Below are 21,141 nucleotides of genomic sequence, written 5' to 3'. Positions count from 1 at the left end.
CTGGTACTCACAGAATTTGATCCAGGAAAATCATATCCACCCATGACCTTCATGTAAGCTTTTTCTATCAGGGATACCCACAATTCACTTTTATTGTTGGAATAAGAGCAAAGGAGTTCTCCACTGTGATCTATAGGTAACTGGTCATCTATGATCACCTGAGCAAATAAGCAAACAAATTATCATAAAAGTGATAATTCAAACAAACTTTTCTCAAAAGATGAAAATCCTCAGAAGCTCATTCTATTTCATATAGCTGCTTTCAGATTGCGAGGAAACTAAACATTGTTCCCCGACTTAAAAACACAACAATTAATTCATAATAGCAGTGTAGCCTAGTGGATAAAGCACTGAACTGGGACTTGGGAGACCTGGATCCTATTCTGAGCTCTGCCACTAGCAGGCTGGGTGACCGTGGACAAGGCACTTCACTCTGTGCCTCAGTTTCTCTAGCTGTAAGATGGGGATAATAGTATTGACCAACTTTGTAAAGCACTTTGAGATCTACTGATGAAAAGGTCTATACATAAGCTAGGTATTATTATTAAATGTATAGAAAAGTCTAACAAAACACCCTCACCCAGTCAATCAGAAATATGAATAGTTATATTTGTCCAAAGGGAAGATGGCCTCAGACTTCATCACATCTGCTATTCCAGTTCCTTCATTCGATTGTTTGTAGTTTTTCCTTTTCTTGAAAGAAGCAGCCACATGATGGTGATTTGAAACTATTAAAATCTCTGTTTTAAATTAGGCAGAATAGTGTGTGAGTTTTTACTCCAAAAATGGTCTGTAATGGCTCCACAAAGAAAATATCTCAGCCTCATCATGACACTAATCTGTCACTGGTACAGACCATTAATGAAGCACAAACTTATGGCACAACCCCGCAAACTTGCATGTGAGTAACCTTACTCTCCTGAGTGGCCCCAGTGACTTCAATGGGACTCATTCACGTGAGTAAGGATATTTACATGCAGGTGTTACCGTAGGAGAACACAGCTGCTATGTAAAACTCAGCTGGCCTAACCTGCTCAACACACCTCACACACTATAGTTGGCATGATATTTATTTAAGAGGTGTCATGTAATAACTCACTGACCCTTAATATTCTTGTGTGATGTATGGTTAACCTACAACCACGTATACAGAGGTGCTGGAAATGCGTAACTAAAATGTGTTTAAATCAGGCACGTCAGGGAAAGTTGATAAACAAGTTTTTCCAGACAAAGGAAAGGGGATGCCACCTCAAGCCAGGTGTGGCCAAGGACAGTGGGCTATTCATTTGTATTGGAGATTGCAGAAAGATCATTTGCCACTGGCCATTGGCCACTGTAAAAAATCACAAGTAGAAGATGAAGTCAGCACGGTGTCTAGGCCAGAAAGCATGGTGTCTACACTCAGCAAGGGAAAGCTACTTTACCTGGGGATACACTTAAGAATATATTTCAAAGGTTTACTGAACCCCTAAGTTATCCTTCATCTAAGGAGACAAAGAAATCAAGTGCTTTGAGCGCCATGTGCTGGGTCCTGGCTAAATAATGGGCCAGGCATGCTGGAAGAATGACAGTGGTGAGAAAACTTCTTTGAACCAAAGACTCTAGTTTGTTGAGTTTCAGTCTGAGAGGTGTATTTTTACTTGTTTGTTTGAAACTATTTCTATCCTTATTGCTTATACTTGGCATAACTTAAACCTATCTCCATTTGTTAATAAACTTGTTTTACTTTTACAACAAACCAACTCAGTGCTTTGATTGAAGTGGAGAGTTTGTCAACCCCAGTGAATAAGCTGTTGCGTACTGTCTCTTTAAAGGCGCAGCAAATGTGATAATGTTTTGTGGTGCTACAGTAAGAGGGGCTGAGCACTGCAGAGAAAGCCATTTTGGGGGAGAACTTGGATCTGCAAGGGTGTTGATGTCACCCTCCAAGGAGTAACCAGGCTGGTGAAAGTCAGGGTAAGGCTACTGTGCTACAAAGCACACTGTCTGAACGAAAGCAGCACAGAACAGCAGCACCCAGGGTTACAGGGCAAAACCCCTTACTGCTCTGTGTTGATCCCCAGAGTGTCACAGCATCTTTACAGGGTCAGGCACCTATGCTATATTACACATTATTATGTAACCAAAATGAAATGTAGCAAGGTGTAATAATTGCACATGCTTTCCAACAAATGTATATCTAGAATTCTTACTGAGAAATAAAACACAGCTTCACAATGAAACGGAAAGAACTTTCAAGGTAGTTAGCTTATCCAATAATCATACTACTCTCCTTAAAGCGAATTACCTTTCTAGGGACACCGTTGATATGAAGTTTTACCATGTACTTTCCACATGGATTATACTCTGGTTCTCCTTTTTTATTCTGAGGGTAAATTATGCTATTAGAAAAAGAAAAAGAAATTATAATATATCTGAACAATGTGTTGTATGTACACATACTGCCTGATGTTTAAAAAAGCGTTACATTAATTGGATCTATTTTGGGAATTTAAAAATGCATGCCACCATCTCAAATTACTAGAATGTCTGTGTGAATCACAGCATGAGAAATTTAACTAAATTTTCTTGTTTTAATTTATATTTCGAACAAGATCTGTACACCTCATTCTTTCTGCAGTCACCCACTCAGTCAGCTAGTCATTCATAGATAATTGAACAAAATAAATGCATGCAACTGTATATTTTACCATTCAAGCAATGTTATATATCTTTCTGAATACATACAATATTTGTATGCATTGCAAATCAAAGACCATGAGTGAAGAAGTTAAGGTTTTAAGAGACCATTGCCCGAGGGATAAGGTAATAAAAAGACAAATGGCAGTGGTTTGGGCAAAATACTGCTAAAAACTAATTTTGATTAAAACAAAATTTCAAAAACTCTTGGGCCCTGATCCCACAGTGGGCTCCATGTGACAGACTGCTAAGCCCATGTGGAGTTCATCACAGGATCAGGACTTTAGTTGATAACAATATCTCAATTCTATTTAACATCATTGCTGAAGCAAGAGGTAAAATGTGGCACGTACTGTACAGCAGTTGGCATAGTAAAGAGTGAAAACAAGTGAATGAAGCATGATTAAGGGAGATAAAAGTGAAATAAAAAAAATCCCCCCAAATGGCCAAATTTTCCAAGCATGGGTGTCTAAAGTGAAGATTCAAAAACCACATTCAGCTTGTACGAAAAGGGGGTTCATTTTCAGAAGTGCTGAGCAGCACATATTCCAGTGACGTAAACAGGAACGGCAGGTGCTCTGCACCTTTGAAAATAGGGACATTTTTATTCAAGTGCCCAAATATGAATGTAGGAGTCTAACTTTAGGCAGGTAAGCTTGAAAATTTTGAACCAAATGTCTACATTTGGACTTTCTACAAAATGTAATATCTCAGGTTTATGTATGTTTATAAGCAAGCTTAACATAAACCTATGTTAAATCATCACATCCATAATATAGGCTTCTATCTGTTATAGCCAATGTTAAAAAGAAACAGGCTTTAAACGTTGCATAACTGACAAGATCTTAGACAGGAACAGCCATTTACCTTGTAATCAACTTTTTGTTGTACCGTCTCTCGTATGCAGCGCTGATAGCTAGTGATGCCACAAAAGAACAATCCGATACTATTGTCTAGGAGCAAAAGACACTAGTGAGGGTTTAACTGTTATTAATATTTAACAGGAAAAAGTTCAATTAGAAGTGCTTCCAACAAACAAAAGGATTTCTGAACCGAGAGAGGCAAAGGCACTCCCAACGGGTTGGGAAATCTAAGTTTCTTCAAAACTAAAACCTGATAAACTGAGACAGAAGGAAGGAATTAACTGGATGAGGACCAGAGACAGATGATTCCTAAACGTCCACAGTGTGAACAATGGGAAAAGCTCTCATTGATTTCAGAGGATTCTGAATCAGGCCCTATGGGGCTTAATATTGGGACAAAATATATATAGTTTTGCCACAAAACCCTCCACCACTCTCAGTGGTCTGACTTCTGTTTCCATTTATGTGGCCTAAATTTAAATTTACCTGCACAGAATTTGGTTAATCATTTGTCAGGACCAATTAGTTTTGTCTGACTTCAGATTGCAAATGGAGCAATGACATAGCTATTTGGATTGGTAGAGCAAAAATTGCCAATTACAAAGCTCCACCAACCTCAATGTAAAGTTATATCTTTGGTAGAGGAGAAAAATAACTTAAGTTGCCACTAATTTTCCTAGCAAGGGTTAAAAAACAAACAAACAACTAACAGACATCAAATTAAACACATGGTTTAATATTACATACCGTATATACTTGTTCATAAGCTGAATTTTTTTTAGTAAAAAAGGGAAGCACCAGAGAAGGGGGTCAGCTTATGAACGGGTATAGAGAGGGAGAGGTGGGACACAGCCCCTCCCCCCAATAGGGGGAGCAAGGAGAGGCAGCACAGCCAGCAGAGACAGAAGGGAAGAGGCGGGGCCAGAGTCTCTCCGCTTCTGGCCACGCTGCTCTCCCCCCAGCCTCCGAAGCAGCTGTAGCTCTGGGGCTGGCAGGCTGCAGCCGCGCCGCTCGGCCCCACTCCCCAGAGCAGGCTGTGGCCATGGCGCCCGGGCACTGGAGCACGCTGCGGCCATGCTGCCCGGCCCAGCCCGCTGGAACATGCTGTGACCGCGCCGCCCGGTCTGGCCCGCCGGAGCAGGCTGTGGCCGCGCTGCCCAGCCTGCCGGAGCAGCTCCAGCCAGGTCAGAGACATCCTCCTCTGGCCCTCCCCAGATAAGGTGGGAAGGGATGGGATGGGGAGAGGGTGGGGGTCCGGGGCCAGGGGTGGGGTCATGTGGGGGGTGGTCACAGGGGTTACTCCCCTGACTCCCAGCTTCTCCCCCCAAAAAAGTTTCCCCACCAGTTGCTGTCCCAGCCCATCAGGGTAAGCGGCTGGCGTGCCAGGACACTTTGTTTACTTAGGTTTACCTCCGTGCCTGCGGACACTCGAGGTAAACAAACCATCTCAGCCCACCAGCGGCTTATCCTGATGGCCCAGGAGCCAAAGTTTGCTGACCCCTAAATTATAGGGTCGGCTTATGAACGGGTTATAAAAATTTTCCATTTTTTCTTATCCATCTTGGGAGGCTCAGCTTATAAACAAACCGGCTTACGATCGAGTATATATGGTATAAGCAAGTGTGTAATATGCTACTGTTAGGAAACAAAAGGGCAAACCTTGCTTCTACTATTCTTAAATCCACGGAAGCAAGTGGAGATGGAAAGAGATTAAAGCTAGCTGAAGGTGGGCTCTGCCATCTTGTGGCTGGTTGCAGGATAGAACAGTTTAGGTCAGGCTAGACAGTGCAAGCTCTGAAACTCATCTTATTGCTGCTCAAAAAACCCATTGTATGTGCCCCTCCTCATGTATGGTGCCAAACACTGATTTTTATTTTTACTGTTAACATGTCAGAAGCTAGAGTGCTCTGCCCCTTGTCCAGTTTTACCTTGTGCATCCCATAGCTAACAGATCAATGACTCTTGATTCTTAGAGGTCTGAAGAAGGCAGATACCTTATGAGTCTATAATGGGCTGCTCACTGGAATACATGACTGCCCAAATGTAGTTTTTTAAACTAGATTCCTTTGGATATGGAGATCTGAGGTGTACAATAGTTACGTTTTCCATTCCTACCTATATTTCCCCTCTGTTTATTCTTACACTCATAAATAAAGTAAGGCTGTCAAACAATTTAAAAAAATTGCAATTAATCATGAGATTAAAAAATAGTCTTGATTAATCACAGTTTCAATCACATTGTTCAATTCACCTCATACAAGTAATATAGTGCCATCTCTATTGTGAAAGTTCAATAACAAATGTAGATTTTTTATTCTATAACTGCACTCAAAAACAAAATGTAAAACTTTAGAGCCTACAAATTGAAGCATGAAGGGGCATATGAATGTTTAGCATATCTGGCATATAAATGCCTTGCAATGCCGGCTACAATAGTGCCATGTGAACGTCTGTTCTTATTTACAATGTCACCTGAAAGTGAGAAGTGGGCAGCCTTATCTCCTGCAAATGTAAACAAACTTGTTTGTCTTAGCGATTGGTTGAACAAGAAATAGGACTGAGTTGACTTGTATGAGGTGAATTGAAAAATACTATTTCTTTTGTTTATCTTTTTTACAGTGCAAATATTTGTAATCAAAATAACAAAGTGAGCTCTGTACACTTTGTATTGTGTTGTAATTGAAATCAATATTTTGGAGAATGTAGAAAAAACATCCAAAAATAATTATAATAATTTTAAATTGGTATTCTATTATTAACAATGCAATTAATGATGAATTTTTTTATCTAGTTTATTTGTTTTCCGTTAAGCACATGCATTAACTGCAATTAATTGACAGCCGTAACAAAGTCAAATGGTCCACAGCGAAATCAAATGTAGGTCTTAGATAAGGGCAAAGCAAAGTTCTCCTGCTTGCTAGGTTTTTATGAGCACCCCAACATTACTTTAAAAGACCCCGAACTCATTCTGCAATTATCAGAATAGCTGGTGCAAATTTCATTTTAAAAACAACTTACCTGCTTTATGCTGAAACTTGACACAGTATAGATCATTGTAGGGTTATTTGTTAGGTCATCTGGCCGCACCCACTTGGCAAACATTGCCTTTTGTTTGGGTGACAATGGTAACTTGCCGCATTTATCTCTGGATTTAAAAATAATAATAAAAAAATAATTCAAATCAACCAAAGACAGATCAGAAACAACTTTCCATGGTATGTCCCATTTTATTTACAGCAGTCACAGACATTAATCAACAAGGTCCATTACACAATGGAGGGGGAGGGGGGCGAGGGGGGAAGGAGGAAGACACTAACAGAAAATTTGGAAATGTTAAATGCCTTTTTTGTTTCCGTTTTCACCAAAAAGGTGAGTAGCGATTGGATGTCTAACATAGTGAATGCCATTGAAAGTAGGATCTGAGGCTAAAATAGGGAAAGAACAAGTTCAAAATTATTTAGACAAGTTAAAAATCTTCAGGTCAGCAGGGCCTGATGACATCTCTCTAAAGCCTTATCTCCACTACAAAGTTTTTTCGGTAAAAGCTGCCTTTCGCTGACAAAACAGGGGAGGTGTACACACTGCACAGCTACTTTTGGCGGCACAACTCTTCTGTTTTGCCTTCAAAATAAAACCACCTCAGCAAGAGGCATAAAGCTTTTTGCGGCAAAGTTAAAGCATCAAAGTGTCAGTGTAGACGCTGCTGTTTGTTTTGTTGATATAACTGGCTTCCACCAGCATCCCACAATGACGGCTCTGCTCACTGTTTTGATCTCTGCTGCCCTGCAGGCATGCACCCCTCCCCTTTCAAAGCTCTGGGAAGTATCTGACAGCTGAGCATGCTGCTATGCTCCCACAACAAAGCAAATAATTAATGTGGACTGCTCCTGTTCTGCCCTGTACAAGAACACAGCGGCAGGCAGCGGGGAGTGGGGGGGATTACTGCCTTGCTGCTTTGACATTCCTCAGCACTGGGAGCTCACAGAGCTGCTCAGGATGCTGCTCCCAGAGAGCTGAGGAGGCTGTGGGAGAACTCTGAGGGAATCACAGAGCCATAGGCAGGCAGGCAGGGCGAGCTGCTTCTGCCGGGGGGGTGGGAGGTGGGAGAGACTGCTGTGCTGATCAGAGCCGGGGGGCTGACGTGGGGGTGGGTGCATAAATGGTTGGAAAACCTTCCCAGAGCATAGTTATCAGTGGTTCACAGTGAAGCTGCCAGGACAAGTGGGGTCCCGCAGGGACCAGTTCTGGGTCTGGTTCTTTTCAATATCTTTACAAATTATTTAGATAATGGCATGGAGAGTAAACTTATAAAGTTTGCGGACAATACAAAACTGGGAGGGGTTGCAAGTGCTTTGGAGAATAGGATTAAAATTCAAAATGATGTGGACAAACTGGAGAAATGGTCTGAAGTAAAATAGAATGAAATTCAATAAGGACAAATGCAAAGAACTCCACTTAGGAAGGAACAATCAGTTGCACATATAAAAAATGGGAAATGACTGCCTAGGAAGGAATACTGTGGAAAGAGATATCGGATTATAGTGGATCACAAGCTAAATATGAGTCAACAGTGTAACATTATTTAAAAAAAGGGGTGGGGGACAGAAATATTCTGTGATCTATCAGCAGGAGTGTTGTCAGCAAGACACAAGAAGTAATTCTTCCATTCTACTCCAAGCTGACAAGGCCCCAACTCGAATACTGTGTTCTGTTCTAGGCATCACATTTCAGGAAAGATGTGGATAAACTGGAGACAGTCCAGAGGAGAGCAACAAAATATCATTAAAATTCTAGAAAACATGACCTATTAGGAAAGACTGAAAAAAATGGGTTTATTTATCCTGGAGAAGAGAAGACTGAGGAGGGACATAACAGTTTTCAAGTACATAAAAAGTTATTACAAGGCGGAGGGTGAAAAATTGTTCTCCTTAACCTGAGGATAGGAGAAGAAGCAATGGGCTTAAATTGCAGAAAGGAAGGTTTAGGTTGGACATTAGGAAAAATGTCCTACCTGTAAGGGTAGTTAAGCACTGGAACAAATTGCCTAGGGAGGTTCTGGAATCTCCATCGTTGGAGGTTTTTAAGAAAAGGTTAGACAAACACCTGTCAGGAATGGTCTAGTTATTACCTAGTCCTGACTTGAGTGTAGGAGTCTGGACTAGATGACCTATTGAGGTCCCTTCCAGTCCTACACTTCTACGATTCTATGACATATGTAAATACAGCTATAAAGTAGTTTAAGTTAATAGCCTTACAAAGCTAATAATTATCTGGGACATATCATAAGTAAAATATAAAATACTAAATGTTGACATTTCCCCCCATATGAAACCAAACAGGAGAGGGGAATTCCAAAAGCCATCTTTAACAACAAAGATGATTTTTTTTTTGGTCACTGGTGTTGCAGAAATTTACTCAATGCTGGAAAGTGCTGAGCTAGTCCACTCAGGGCCTGGCAGGTATCAAGATACTGGACTGTAATTCATAATTTCCCATCTTCCCCCATATTGTCACTGAACTTTACATTTATAAATCTTCCCAACAGTTTCACATAACTGAACTAAAAGCAGTGTCTGTCCCTGCTGTGGTCCCCTCTTCCAAGGAAGTCACCCGAGTCCCAGGTTGCTGCTCTCATAAGAATACCTAGCTCTTATACAACACACTTCATCAGTAGATCCCAAAGTGCTTTACAAATAGGTCAGTATCAGTATCCCCATTTTACAGGTGAAGGAACAGAGGCATAGAGAGGTGAAGTGACTTGCCCAACGTCATCCAGAATGCTAGATGCAGAACCAAGAATAGAAGCCAGGCCTCCCAAGTCCCAGTTCAGTGCTCTATCCACTAAACCAGGTGTTCTCAACCTTTTTCTTTCTGAGCTCACCCAACATACTATAAAATCTCCACGGCCCACCTGTGCCACAATAACTGGTTTTCTGCATATAAAAGTCAGGGCTGGCATTGGGGGATAGCAAGCAGGGCAATTGCCTGGGGCCCCATGCCGCAGCCCCATGCCGTGGGATTTCGGCTTTCTGCCTTGGGTCCAAATGAGTCTAATGCCGGAACTGCTTTGTGGAACCCCTGAAACCTACTCGTGGCCCCTTGGGGCCCCCAGACTCCTGGTTGAGAACCAGGGCACTAAACCACACTTCCATTTCCACGCTGAAGAGAAACTAGAGCTGCCCTCTGAAATTATGTGGTGAAGATGTCAGGCTTACACAAAAAAACCACCTCCCTCCTCCCACACCCACTCCCCAAGTCCAAAGATTTCTAACAAGCTGGAAGTGCAACTGAATAAGACAAGGTGAAAAAACACAGCACAGTAGGATCAGCATGCATTGAGGAGCAGCACCAGGTTCAGACAGTACAAAGGAGGGCCAGAATTTTGAATTAACAGATGGTTTTGGGTTTTCAACTTGAGACACTTTAATGGGGCCTGATTTTCAGAGGCTGGGAGTTCAGCACTTACTGGAAGTCAAGCTCCATTAAGGTGTCAAGTGGAGCATTCAGAATTTGAGGCACCCCAAATCCATAGTCACTTTTGAAAATCATGGCTGAGTTTTAAGCCAACTTTGCATGCAACTCCTCAGTTTTCGCTGTTAGCACGCTCTTCTACTGTCAGACTAACTTGGTGCAAATGGCACTCTCTCTACTGGCTGGCAACAGTAAAGGTTGAGCTACAGCCTTACTTGAACAATTTGGATTTTGAGAAAGGAAATGCAATGAAGACACAGGAAAACTTTGAGAGAAAACAAGACAAAAATAACTGGAGTAACTGATGCTCACTTACGAAAATGGCACTGGAAAGGCAAAACGCTCCCTCAGGTCAACACTCATGAACGGGACATACTCAATACCATTTATCTTTGATGTCTTTCTGCACATCATAAAAGGAGAACATGATCGTAAGTGTCAAAGTTGGACCATAATGTTCAAAGCTGTTTTGTTTTACCAACTTCCAGAGCACAACACCCAGGAAATAACAATGAAGGTAATGAAAAAACAGAAGCCAAGAAATGGCGCACTTGAGAACCGGTGGTATTCTGCCTCAAATAGGGAATAACTACAAGTTCTACATTTCTAAAGCTGGAGTACTTGCTGGGTTGGGCATCAATCCTGGAAAGATACACACAAAAGCAGACCAATGGTCCTCTGTAGAGGTACAACGGTCTGCTGCCTGCACACCAATCTGTACCATTGAGGTCCAAGGCCTTAAAATACATTTGTTTAAATATACTTTCAACAATGTCTTTAAATTTCTATTTTCACAAAGTTATAACTATATATATAGCTCCCATCTATAGCTCTGTGTGCACTTGACTATCTCTTTGCAAATACACTAATAAATACATCCAGTGTTATCATTCGTACCTCCTTTACTATTTGACTAAATGATTAAAAGTGGATGAATATGAAAAAAGCATCATATATATAGATAGATAGATAGATAGATAGATAGATAGATAGATAGATAGATAGATAGATAGATAGATAGATATATAAAAAAACCCACAACTGATATGGCACTTTAAGAGATGATTTTTTTCATATTCATCCACTTTTAATCATTTAGTCAAATAGTAAAGGTACGAATGATAACACTGGATGTATTTATTAGAGTATTTGTAAAGAGATAGTCAAGTGCACACAGAGCTATAGATGGAGGCTATTTTAGATCAGGAAGAATCAAGAAATATGTACAAGTCAGATGTGACCGTAACAAGTTTCAGTGACCACTGCTGAACAATAGGTAGTCAAAATAACAACAACGATATTTTCAAAACAAAAGATATACAGGATTTAAAGCACTGTGAAGTTCTCTTTGAAGCTTTAGAAAGGTTTACATTTCACAATTATCAGTTAAGATAAAAAAAGGAAACTTGTTTTTAAAATGAAACTGGTTCATTCAACTGTCCAACTTCTCCTGCACAAACATATTTATATTGTTAGGGCCCGATCCAAGCCCATTGAAGCCAGTGTAAAGACTCTCACTGACTTCAGTGGGCTTTGGATCAGGCCTTAAGTTTTTAGGACCCAATCCTGCACAGAGCTGGGCACTACTAACCTCCACTGAAATCTTACATTCCGGTATCTGTTTGAAAATGAAAGCAGAGCGCATCTGTCCAGACAGTGTCCTTTGGAAGGATTTTCCTACACTCCACTGCCCCACAGTTTGGACTACGGGGATGTGAATAGCAGTATGCACCAAAGTGCTGCAATGTAATTCCCCTTTGAGGACGCTGCGAGTGTGAACTAAAAAGTTCCTGGTTCACGTTAACGGGACGACATTAACACAAATTAAGAACCTTTTTGTTTGCATGTGCAGCACCCACAGAGGAGAATTACAGTGCAGCACTGTAGTCACACCCCTGCAGTCCAAACTGGGGGTCGTCACTGTAGTAGACATAACCTAAGATGCATTTGATGGAGTTTTCAATACTTGTAATTTGAACTCAGGATATTCTCTATTAATTGTTGAACACCAAAGCACCTACAATTTGTGTGTCTGATCCTACTCCCATCAAAGTCAATGCAAGAAGGAGTGGGCCTAAGTAAAGACCAATCCTGCAAGATGATAAACACCCTTAATTCCCACTCAAGTCAATTTTACTTGAGAGAACTCTGTAAATCTTACAAGGATCTCAGCAGCTCACAGGATCAGGCCCCTAGATGATACACTCATTCAGGTAGGAAATGTGTGGCGTCTACGTTCTGTACTGCACTAAAGAAATAATGAATACACAGAGATAACAGAAAAAATACTTAATCCGTTAGGAGAATTAAATTCTCTATCAAATACACCTTACAAAGAATGCTGTCTGACAAGGAGCCATCTGTGTTCACTTACAAAGAGATTATTTTTTGGAACGTGTTAGCTTTCAATACAGTAGAACCTCAGTGTTATGAACTGACCAGTCAACCACACATCTCATTTCGAACTGGAAGTATGCAATCAGGCAGCAGCAGAGACAGAAAGGAGGGGGGGGAAAAAAAAAAAAAAAAAAAAAAAAAAAAAAGCAAACAGTACTGTGTAAACCGTCAATTACTAAAAATATAAAGGGAAAACAGCATTTTTCTTCTGCATAGTAAAGTTTCAAAGCTCTATTAAGTCAATGTTCAGTTGTAAACTTTTGAAAGAACAACCGTAACGTTTTGTTTAGAGTTACAAACAACCTCCATTCCCGAGGTGTTCATAACTCTGAGGTTCTACTGTACTGTGGTAATGAATGCTACAGAAATATTTCTCCCACCTCCTTAAAAAGCAACCAACAAAACCAAACCAAAATCACCCATCCCTCCTTCCCCTCGCAAAACCCAATTATATCTCAATCTAGCGCTTTGCAGTAGATTTACAAGGATAATAAAATTTGGGAAAATTGGACTGTATCTTACCTGAGCACTTCAATCTCCTCTGTGGTGTATCTCTGGCCTTGAGATTCACTAGCTTGCACTGTTCTGATTGTCTGTGGCTTATCATTCAAGGAAAAATCAGGTCCCAATGGAAAGAACATTCTGACTGGCTGATTCGGTTTAGCTGCAGTTTGTCTGTCTTTCTGAGAAGACTTTGACATAGATTCTTTCAGTGCCTCCGCTCTAAAACAAATATTCTATGTTTGTTTACAGCAACAACAAATGTACGGTTTAATTATTAATTTGCTTGTTCATGCCTCCATATAATTAACATCAGATGGAAAGACAAACAAAACTATCTATTTTGCTCTTGCTAAAGAAGTCACTTCATGTAGATGTGAAATGCATACTCAGGAAGTTCCTGATGCCAGCATCTCGCTCTACTTTCTCCCGTAGTAAGAATGGCAAAAATACACCAAAAGTAATTAGCATATAAAACAATTTAGGCCTAATTCATTTTCAAGCTTCTGTCGCTTTTAAAATTATGCTAGTTGGAGGATTTATGTGAGAATGTACGTATGTTTTGGAAGCTAAACACAAAAATCAAAATCCATTACGATGTTCACTATTCATGTGGATATGAAGAGATTTAATTTATCATGTTGAGATGGACAAGGGTGTTGAAATAATATCTGCCAGAACTCAACATACTACAGACCATATTTTAATCTCAGCTACATTGTTGATTTATGTAGAGTTACTCTGGATTTATACCTGTGTAACTGAGATTGGAATCTAGCCCACTAAATCTACTATATATACACTGATATACATACAGATTAAACTAAAGGGTTCAATTTTCCCCTGCATCAAAGCTCCACTCAGTGCAGGGGAGGGGTTGGCTCAGTGCTGGCTTGACCCCAGCATTAGTTAGAGAAGCCATGGGGCTGCTCTAATTTATGCTGTGGGGGTCCTAAGGGACCTAGTGTCAGCAGTGAACTGACATTATGAAACTCCATTCTACTCTTAGCCTGTTCTTTCCCTACCCCAGCATATCATCATACCCCTACAGCAGTAGACACAGGAGCTGCTTCTGTCAGCTTTATGCCAGTGGGGAGCTCTCCTCCAAAAGGAGAACTCTCCACGGGCCATTTCAAGCCAGAATCCATCCCCTTTGTGCTACCTGAGCAACACAAAATGGACAGAGCGGACCAGAGAATCCAGCTCAAAGTATGCATTGCAAACCAATGGTTTGCATGAGTGTTTTGTAAATACTCACCTATCCAGTGCTTGTCTAGCCAGCTGTTTGAGTTTTGATTGAAGGATTGCATCTGAAGTTTCATTAGCCTTAAGAGAAAAAATAAAATAGCAGGCATTGTAAACCTCACCTGTCAATCTAATTCCAGATGTGCAAGTCATACTGCCAAATATCCACTTGTTATTTTTCACCTGTAGATTTTAACCTCAGAATTCCTCCAAATTTGTCTTTTTTTAAACCAATCAATACTTCCTACACTGAGATTAAAAAAAAAAGCAAACTCCACATACTAAGATAAATAAACCTGCTTCTCTCATTGTCTCATCTGAGTGGGTGTGCACAATATGTTAGAATGTAAGGTACTGTTTTAAATTTTTCAGCATGGAAAGCACTGAATTCACATAGAATGCGGGGGGGGGGGGGGGGAATCAAGTTAAAATCTACAGGGGAAAAAAATGCAGCTATTAAAGATGTTACATTAAAACACTATTGAACTTGAGCGTATCCCTTTAAGTTTTCCAACTGATTTTTCTGACCCCCCCCGCCCCTCCCAAATCAGAGAAACTTATGATAAAAGTAAAAAAAAAAAAAAATCAGAAGACTTTCTTCCATTTTTAAAAAACTCTTCAGCTTACAAGTTAAAGTCTCATTCCCAATTTTTCCTGGCTGGAAGGGCCTTGGGAACAGAGCCAGTGGAGGTTGAGGGTGGGATGGAGAGTAGGGTAGGAAGTGACCACGGGAGAAGTGAGAAATGGAATATTCAGGCTGGAACAGATAACTGCTCCCTGCATACGGCCTGCGTAGAAGAATAGACTGGTCTCTCCACCTGGATATGGTAGGCAGAAAGCCCTACAGCTAAGGAACTAAATAGAACCACTGTCGCCAAGAGAGTGAACGGACGGTTTGTTTGGACTTTCTTTTACCTTGGAGGGGGACAGGAACCTTCTTGCACTGCCTGCAGTGCCAAAAGCATAAAACTATCACCTTGCTAAAGCAACAGATTACCCAAGGTGAAGGGAAACTCAGACACCAGCTGCATCTAATGAGGGACCCAAGTGAGAAGAATGGTTAAAGTGATATTAATTGTATGCACAATATTTAATCTAAAGATATGTGGCAACACATGGTAACAACAGAGAGTAGGATACAGCAAAGACAACAAAATGATGTATGATGAATACCTGCATAGACAGAAAGAGCCCAGGGCCAACAAATCAAAGGGAAAAACATTTAGTCTTTGATTAGACCCTTATCCTGCAGAACCGAACGCAAGTGCTTAACTTCATAGCTTGTGCGGTCCCTTTGACTTCTGCGGAACTATTTACCTGAGTGAAGTCAGGCATGTGCTTAAGTATTTGCAGGATTCAGACCAAAACGTTTTAGTGTTTTATGTAAATATTACCTTGAGAAATAATGTTACCCTCCCAATATATCACATAACAAAAAAATGGGCAGAAGAAGATAATCAGACTTGGTGGAGTTACATCATGATGGTGAGCTCTTCCTCTAATGAGTTAGTTTTGGCTACTGGACTTAGTATGAAAAAAGCAGTACCTGTAATATTATTTAGTAACACTTAAATACTAAAAGTAATTAGGCAATTATTTATTTCTATTTTAATTGGAATTAATTTGTACAGTGTTAATGTCATAAAAGAAGTTTAGTGAAAATCTGTAGGAATACTTAAGTTATGTTAAGTGTTACTTAAAAAAAAAAAAAAAAAAGCATTTGCCTTTAATATATTAACAACAACAAAAAAATGTCTCCAATGACACATTAGAGGACCATCTTCTTGGGAGAAGAATTACACTTTAAACTGCTTTAGCTTTCTACTGGCTACAGGCCATAGATTCCAGAAGAATATTCCAGCAAACTTATATGGTTTATATACATTTAAAAGAGAGAGTCTAGGAAGAAAAAAAACCACATATCAATTTTACACTGTTGAAGAACAGTGCAGGTTCAAGTGAATGTAGCCAATGTATGCAAAGTATTTTTCAATGGGATGTAGAGAACAGAAGGCAAATAAAACACCAAAACAAAAAAAAAATCAAAATACAGGTACTACATTTTTAAGCCAGCCTCTAAAGATCAGTCACCTGTGTAAATGGAAGAATTTCTTACCAACACATAATTCCACCAAGTTAACTTGTAGCATAACATACTGTTTTCAAACAGAGCTCCACTGCTTCTGTGTACAATTCTATAGCTTCCTCTGCATTGCCTTTGTCATCTTCATCAAAAGCCTGTGTAACCAGGAAATGGGCACGCTCCAGGTCCAATTGCTGTTTTGACTTCAGGGGGTCGGTGTTCTGTGATTGAACTAGATTTTAAAAAATACAGCATTTAGCTAGCTGTGATGGTTGTTTGGGTGGAAAAATCTTTATTACAATGGGCAAGCAAGAACACAATGGTCACATAGCTTATGTCTGCTCATGGGCCAGAAACCAACACCACTTTTAAACATCCTGTCAGATTTTAAGCTAAAAGACACGATACAAGAAAGGAACAACATAGGAACTAGAGACATTGCCCCTCAGGGTACTGTAAATTTGAAATAAAAATATGAATATAGTTAACTTTAATACTATACATGGATTAATTGTTGTCTATAAAATATGGTGAGATCCTGTACTTCTTTGGAAAAAACTCCTGTTGAGATAAATGAACTTGGTAAGACTCAGTGGGAGTTGTGTGTTGTAGGCCCAAGCACCAACACTGCAATGAAATCATAAGTGGACCCGTGACCACGCAGCATTCCACAAAAGAGCAGGAGTCCACCTACATAGATTTCAGTACAGAAATGGGGCCTAAATGCACGTGTTAGGTGTTATTTGTTCTTGGCTTCTTTTTTTTTTTTTTTGCGTGCTATGGCTAAACCATTTTCTCAAATTTACCATGACAGAAGTGCTCCACTTCCTTATGTAAGAATATTTAGTAGAAAAGTCTATCCATGTTAATATGAAATAATTCCCCCAAATAAGCTTCATTTGTGATGCATTTTAGCACTCAGCTTACTCATGTGTTGGGGGGTTCTGGATATCGGATGAAATATAGTAATTCAGCTATATGGTTGACAGGACCATACCTCTTCCCACTCAGTGAATCTAATCTAAAGTATATAATTAGAAAGCTCTTCACCAACCTGCTGAATACAGAGCTTGAACTCTCTCCAAGTACTCATTTATCTTCTCTTGAATATTTTCCAAGTTTGAGCCTGCCATTCCAGCATAAATCAAGGCTTGGGCAGCTTCCTGAGGGAAAAGTTAACATGCAATAAATCTGCTTGCTGTAGGAAGAAGTCCTTCCTGCAAGATGGGGTTATGAGCTTGCAATGAGCTCTATGCAGGTGAGCCCCTGGGCCGGCAAAGCGCCACAATGACTTCAAGGAGGATCTGCCTGCACAAAACTTGTTTCAAGTCACAACTGAGGCCTCTGTTGTTTTTCCTTCCACTTAATATTTTAGCACATGGAGTGACCTGCAAAATTAAAATGAGCTTCCTGACAGTCTATAAAGCCATCTCTTAGGACTTGTCTATACTAGATCAGTGCCCTGGCTTAACCGCGGCCACAGGGAGCTGAGGGGCTCCATGCCTGCAGACACTCCAGGTAAACAAAACGAAAATGTATTAGATATTCAATTCAATGATTCCATAGGAGTTTAAAATAATCAAATTTGGTGTAGACCCGTTTATAAGCCGACCCCCGCTCTTTGATGCGTCACCTTTTTATCAAAAATATTCGGTTTATGAACGAGTATATACGGTAAGTATAATGAAGTTTGCACAAGGAGAACCTGCAAGATCAGGCCCCAAGACATCTGTGTCTATGTGGAGCCTTGTTAATAATAATCAGACTATCACTTCTGATTAGGCAAAAGTCTTCAAAAGATAAGCACCATTACAGCACAAAGGTAGCTGTTCAAAAGATGAACATCCCAAGCTATTTTATTATAACTGTAGAATGGTCATGCTGTCAGAGTTACTACTGCTAGTCAATAAAAAGTCTAGATAGAAAACAATCAGTATTTTATAGTCAGTCTTTAAAAGCTTACTGATGGGACAAGTGTGCGCCAAATAAAAAACAAAAAAATAGCATGGATATTCTGTAGATACCATAAAGCTGATGTATTACATCTGAACTGGACTAGAACTTGTCACTTCAACATAATCAAAATAATTCAGAGGAAGTATTGTGTAGCAGCTGTGGCCAGAGACTGGAAGTCAGGATTTTATTCTGAGTGCCACGAATGTGACACGAGACCATGGGCAGATCATGTAACCTCTCCATGCTAACCTCACACAGCTAAACAGTTGCTATTAAAACCGAGACCTCAGAGTGCAGTTAGGTTTGTAAAGTGCTGTTAGATGAAAGGCTGCATAAGTATAAGCCAAGAATCATTATATGGGAATACACAAGTAGTATGTGGTTTGAACTCATCCCATTAATAACCTTTTGCATTGGGGCTTCACCACTTCAGTTACTCATTTTGTCATAAACAATACAGCTAAGGCTGATTGCTACTGTGTACAGTACTTAATAGCCCAAATTTGTTCATTTACAGTTTTCTAGCATACTTTGTTCTTAGATCTCTGATGTTAAACAGATAAATCTTCCCACTTCACTGTTAACAAAAAGCAAAAATGTCTCCAGGGGCTACCTGTGAAATGCACCACAGAAACAGAAGAAAAACATTGTATTTCTCTTCCTTTTGCAATGAGATCACATTAAGGTTCCTGACGTGCAATAATGAGGTTAAGTTTCTGTGGGCTGGAACTCCATCTGCTCCCATTTGTAAGTAGCTTCCAGATGACAAGTCCAACCAGTTTTAAAACACACAGGTAGTTTATTAGTTTCCGCAGTCTAAAAATAACCTAGGGAAACCATATTTCTGAACTTGTATTTAAGGATACAGGTTACCCAGCTCCATCATCACCCCTCATGCCAAATGTGTTTTTCTAAATCATCTCTGATCAGGCAAATGTCTCAAAGTAATGGTAAAGCCCCCCAATCCTCAGGGAAGAAAAATGGGTGGGGATGAGATCAAAAGGAAACCCATTGCATGCATAGCCATTCACTTCCCTTCTCCACGAAGATGGGCCACAAGTGTTTAATACTCACTGCTCTGAGGAAGACTGTCTCCCCTCCCTTCATTCAGACAAACTGCCATGGGATCTGATAATATATCTTCCCCCCAAGCCACCATTTTACACCTTGGGCTGCACTCAAGGAGGAGTCCCCCACTAAACAACACCCCCCCCATCTCCCCCCCCCATGCCCGTTTGGTAGTTGTGACTGGTCAGTGCCAAAAGCCCAGGCGATCTTCCAGTCCCCACAGTCCAGTTCTAAGACTAACGCCCCGGGTGGAGGAGGATCCTCACAGTGTGGGGGACACAGATGTGAGTAATGTGTGCGGGCGGGGGGCATCCATGCAGTAGACGGGAACACCCGGGGCAGCTACATGAAATCCGGGAGGTAGGGAGCTCCCGGGAGGGGCCCCGGGACGAACCCAGCTGCAGCGATGGGGGAGGGGTCCCGGGGCGATCCCGGCTGCAGCGGGGGGGGGGGGGGTCGTGTCCCGGGGCGATCCCGGCTGCAGCGGGGGGGGAGCGGAGGGGAGGGGTCCCGGGGCGATCCCCGGGGCGATCCCGGCTGCAGCGGTGGGGGGGGGGGAGGGGTCGGGTCCCGGGGCGATCCCGGCTGCAGCGGTGGGGGGGGGGAGGGGTCGGGTCCCGGGGCGATCCCGGCTGCAGCGGTGGGGGGGGGGAGGGGTCGGGTCCCGGGGCGATCCCGGCTGCAGCGGTGGGGGGGGGGGTCGGGTCCCGGGGCGATCCCGGCTGCAGCGGTGGGGGGGGGGGGGAGGGATCGGGTCCCGGGGCGATCCCGGCTGCAGCGGTGGGGGGGGGGGGAGGGGTCGGGTCCCGGGGCGATCCCGGCTGCAGCGGTGGGGGGGGGGGAGGGGTCGGGTCCCGGGGCGATCCCGGCTGCAGCGGTGGGGGGGGGAGGGGTCGGGTCCCGGGGCGATCCCGGCTGCAGCGGTGGGGGGGGGGGGGGAGGAGGGGTGGGGTCCCGGGGCGATCCCGGCTGCAGCGGTGGGGGAGCGGAGCTGTGGGGTCCCGGGGCGATCCCGGCTGCAGCGGTGGGGGAGCGGAGCGGTGGGGGTCCCGGGGCGATCCCGGCTGCAGCGGTGGGGGAGGGGTCCCGGGACGATCCCGGCTGCAGCGGTGGGGGAGGGGTCCCGGGGCGATCCCGGCTGCAGCGGTGGGGGAGCGGAGAGGTGGGGTCCCGGGGCGATCCCGGCTGCAGCGGTGGGGGAGGGGTCCCGGGGCGATCCCGGCTGCAGCGGTGGGGGAGCGGAGAGGTGGGGTCCCGGGGCGATCCCGGCTGCAGCGGTGGGGGAGCGGAGAGGTGGGGTCCCGGGGCGATCCCGGCTGCAGCGGTGGGGGAGCGGAGAGGTGGGGTCCCGGGGCGATCCCGGCTGCAGCGGTGGGGGAGGGGTCCCGGCACCTTGTAGTAAAAGGCCGCCTCCTGGTAGCGCCCGCCCTGGTCTCTCTGCACCGCCAGCTGGGCGAACTTCACCGCGTCCAGCTCTAGCGCCGCCGCGTCCATGGCCAGACCCGACCCACGCTCGTTCGCTCCCTTCTTCCGCTTCCTCCCTGCGCCAGCTCCCGCCCCGCCCCTCGCAACGGCAGCTCCGCCTTGGCCGAGGCTTCCCCGACTCCGCCCAGCTCGCGTGCAACCCTCTCCTGCGCATGCGCACGCAGGCGGTTTCGGTTTCTCCGGGAGGAGGGTTACTGCTGCGCGTGCTCGGGGAGGGAGGCCGGGCTAGCCTCCCCCCCACCCCCTCAGAGCCGGTCTCGCGCGCGGGCTGCCTTCCACGTGTGCGGCTCGGTCGCTGCCCTGCTGCTGTGGGACGCCCTGTCAGCTGCAGGCGGGGCTAGGGAGGCACAGCCCTGGTTGCAGGTTACCGACTGGACGGGAGCGCTCATTGAT

General features: G+C 43.1%; 1 protein-coding gene across 5 annotated transcripts in view; it reads right to left on the bottom strand.

The window, feature by feature from the left end:
* CAPN7 (calpain 7) overlaps nucleotides 1-20,757 on the bottom strand; it is a 37,070-nt gene extending 16,313 nt beyond the window's left edge. For 3 of the 5 annotated variants that reach the window (XM_065399032.1, XM_065399034.1, XM_065399035.1), the window contains exons 1-10: nucleotides 20,656-20,757; nucleotides 17,294-17,402; nucleotides 16,314-16,471; nucleotides 14,170-14,237; nucleotides 12,933-13,133; nucleotides 10,330-10,416; nucleotides 6,561-6,687; nucleotides 3,547-3,632; nucleotides 2,288-2,381; nucleotides 12-158 (exon numbers count right to left, since the gene is read on the bottom strand). In XM_065399032.1, coding sequence (XP_065255104.1) covers nucleotides 12-158; nucleotides 2,288-2,381; nucleotides 3,547-3,632; nucleotides 6,561-6,687; nucleotides 10,330-10,416; nucleotides 12,933-13,133; nucleotides 14,170-14,237; nucleotides 16,314-16,471; nucleotides 17,294-17,402; nucleotides 20,656-20,757 — 1,179 coding nt within the window. The remainder of the gene's footprint in view (nucleotides 1-11; nucleotides 159-2,287; nucleotides 2,382-3,546; nucleotides 3,633-6,560; nucleotides 6,688-10,329; nucleotides 10,417-12,932; nucleotides 13,134-14,169; nucleotides 14,238-16,313; nucleotides 16,472-17,293; nucleotides 17,403-20,655) is intronic. The other 2 variants (XM_065399033.1, XM_065399036.1) reach the window with 2 other exon arrangements.
* Nucleotides 20,758-21,141: the final 384 nt, after the last annotated feature.

Source organism: Emys orbicularis, chromosome 2 (genome assembly GCF_028017835.1).
Source record: "Emys orbicularis isolate rEmyOrb1 chromosome 2, rEmyOrb1.hap1, whole genome shotgun sequence".
In the NCBI taxonomy this organism is placed as follows: domain Eukaryota; kingdom Metazoa; phylum Chordata; order Testudines; family Emydidae; genus Emys; species Emys orbicularis.
Note: the sequence above shows the minus strand (reverse complement) of the source record. Positions and strands in the feature narration are given on the sequence as shown.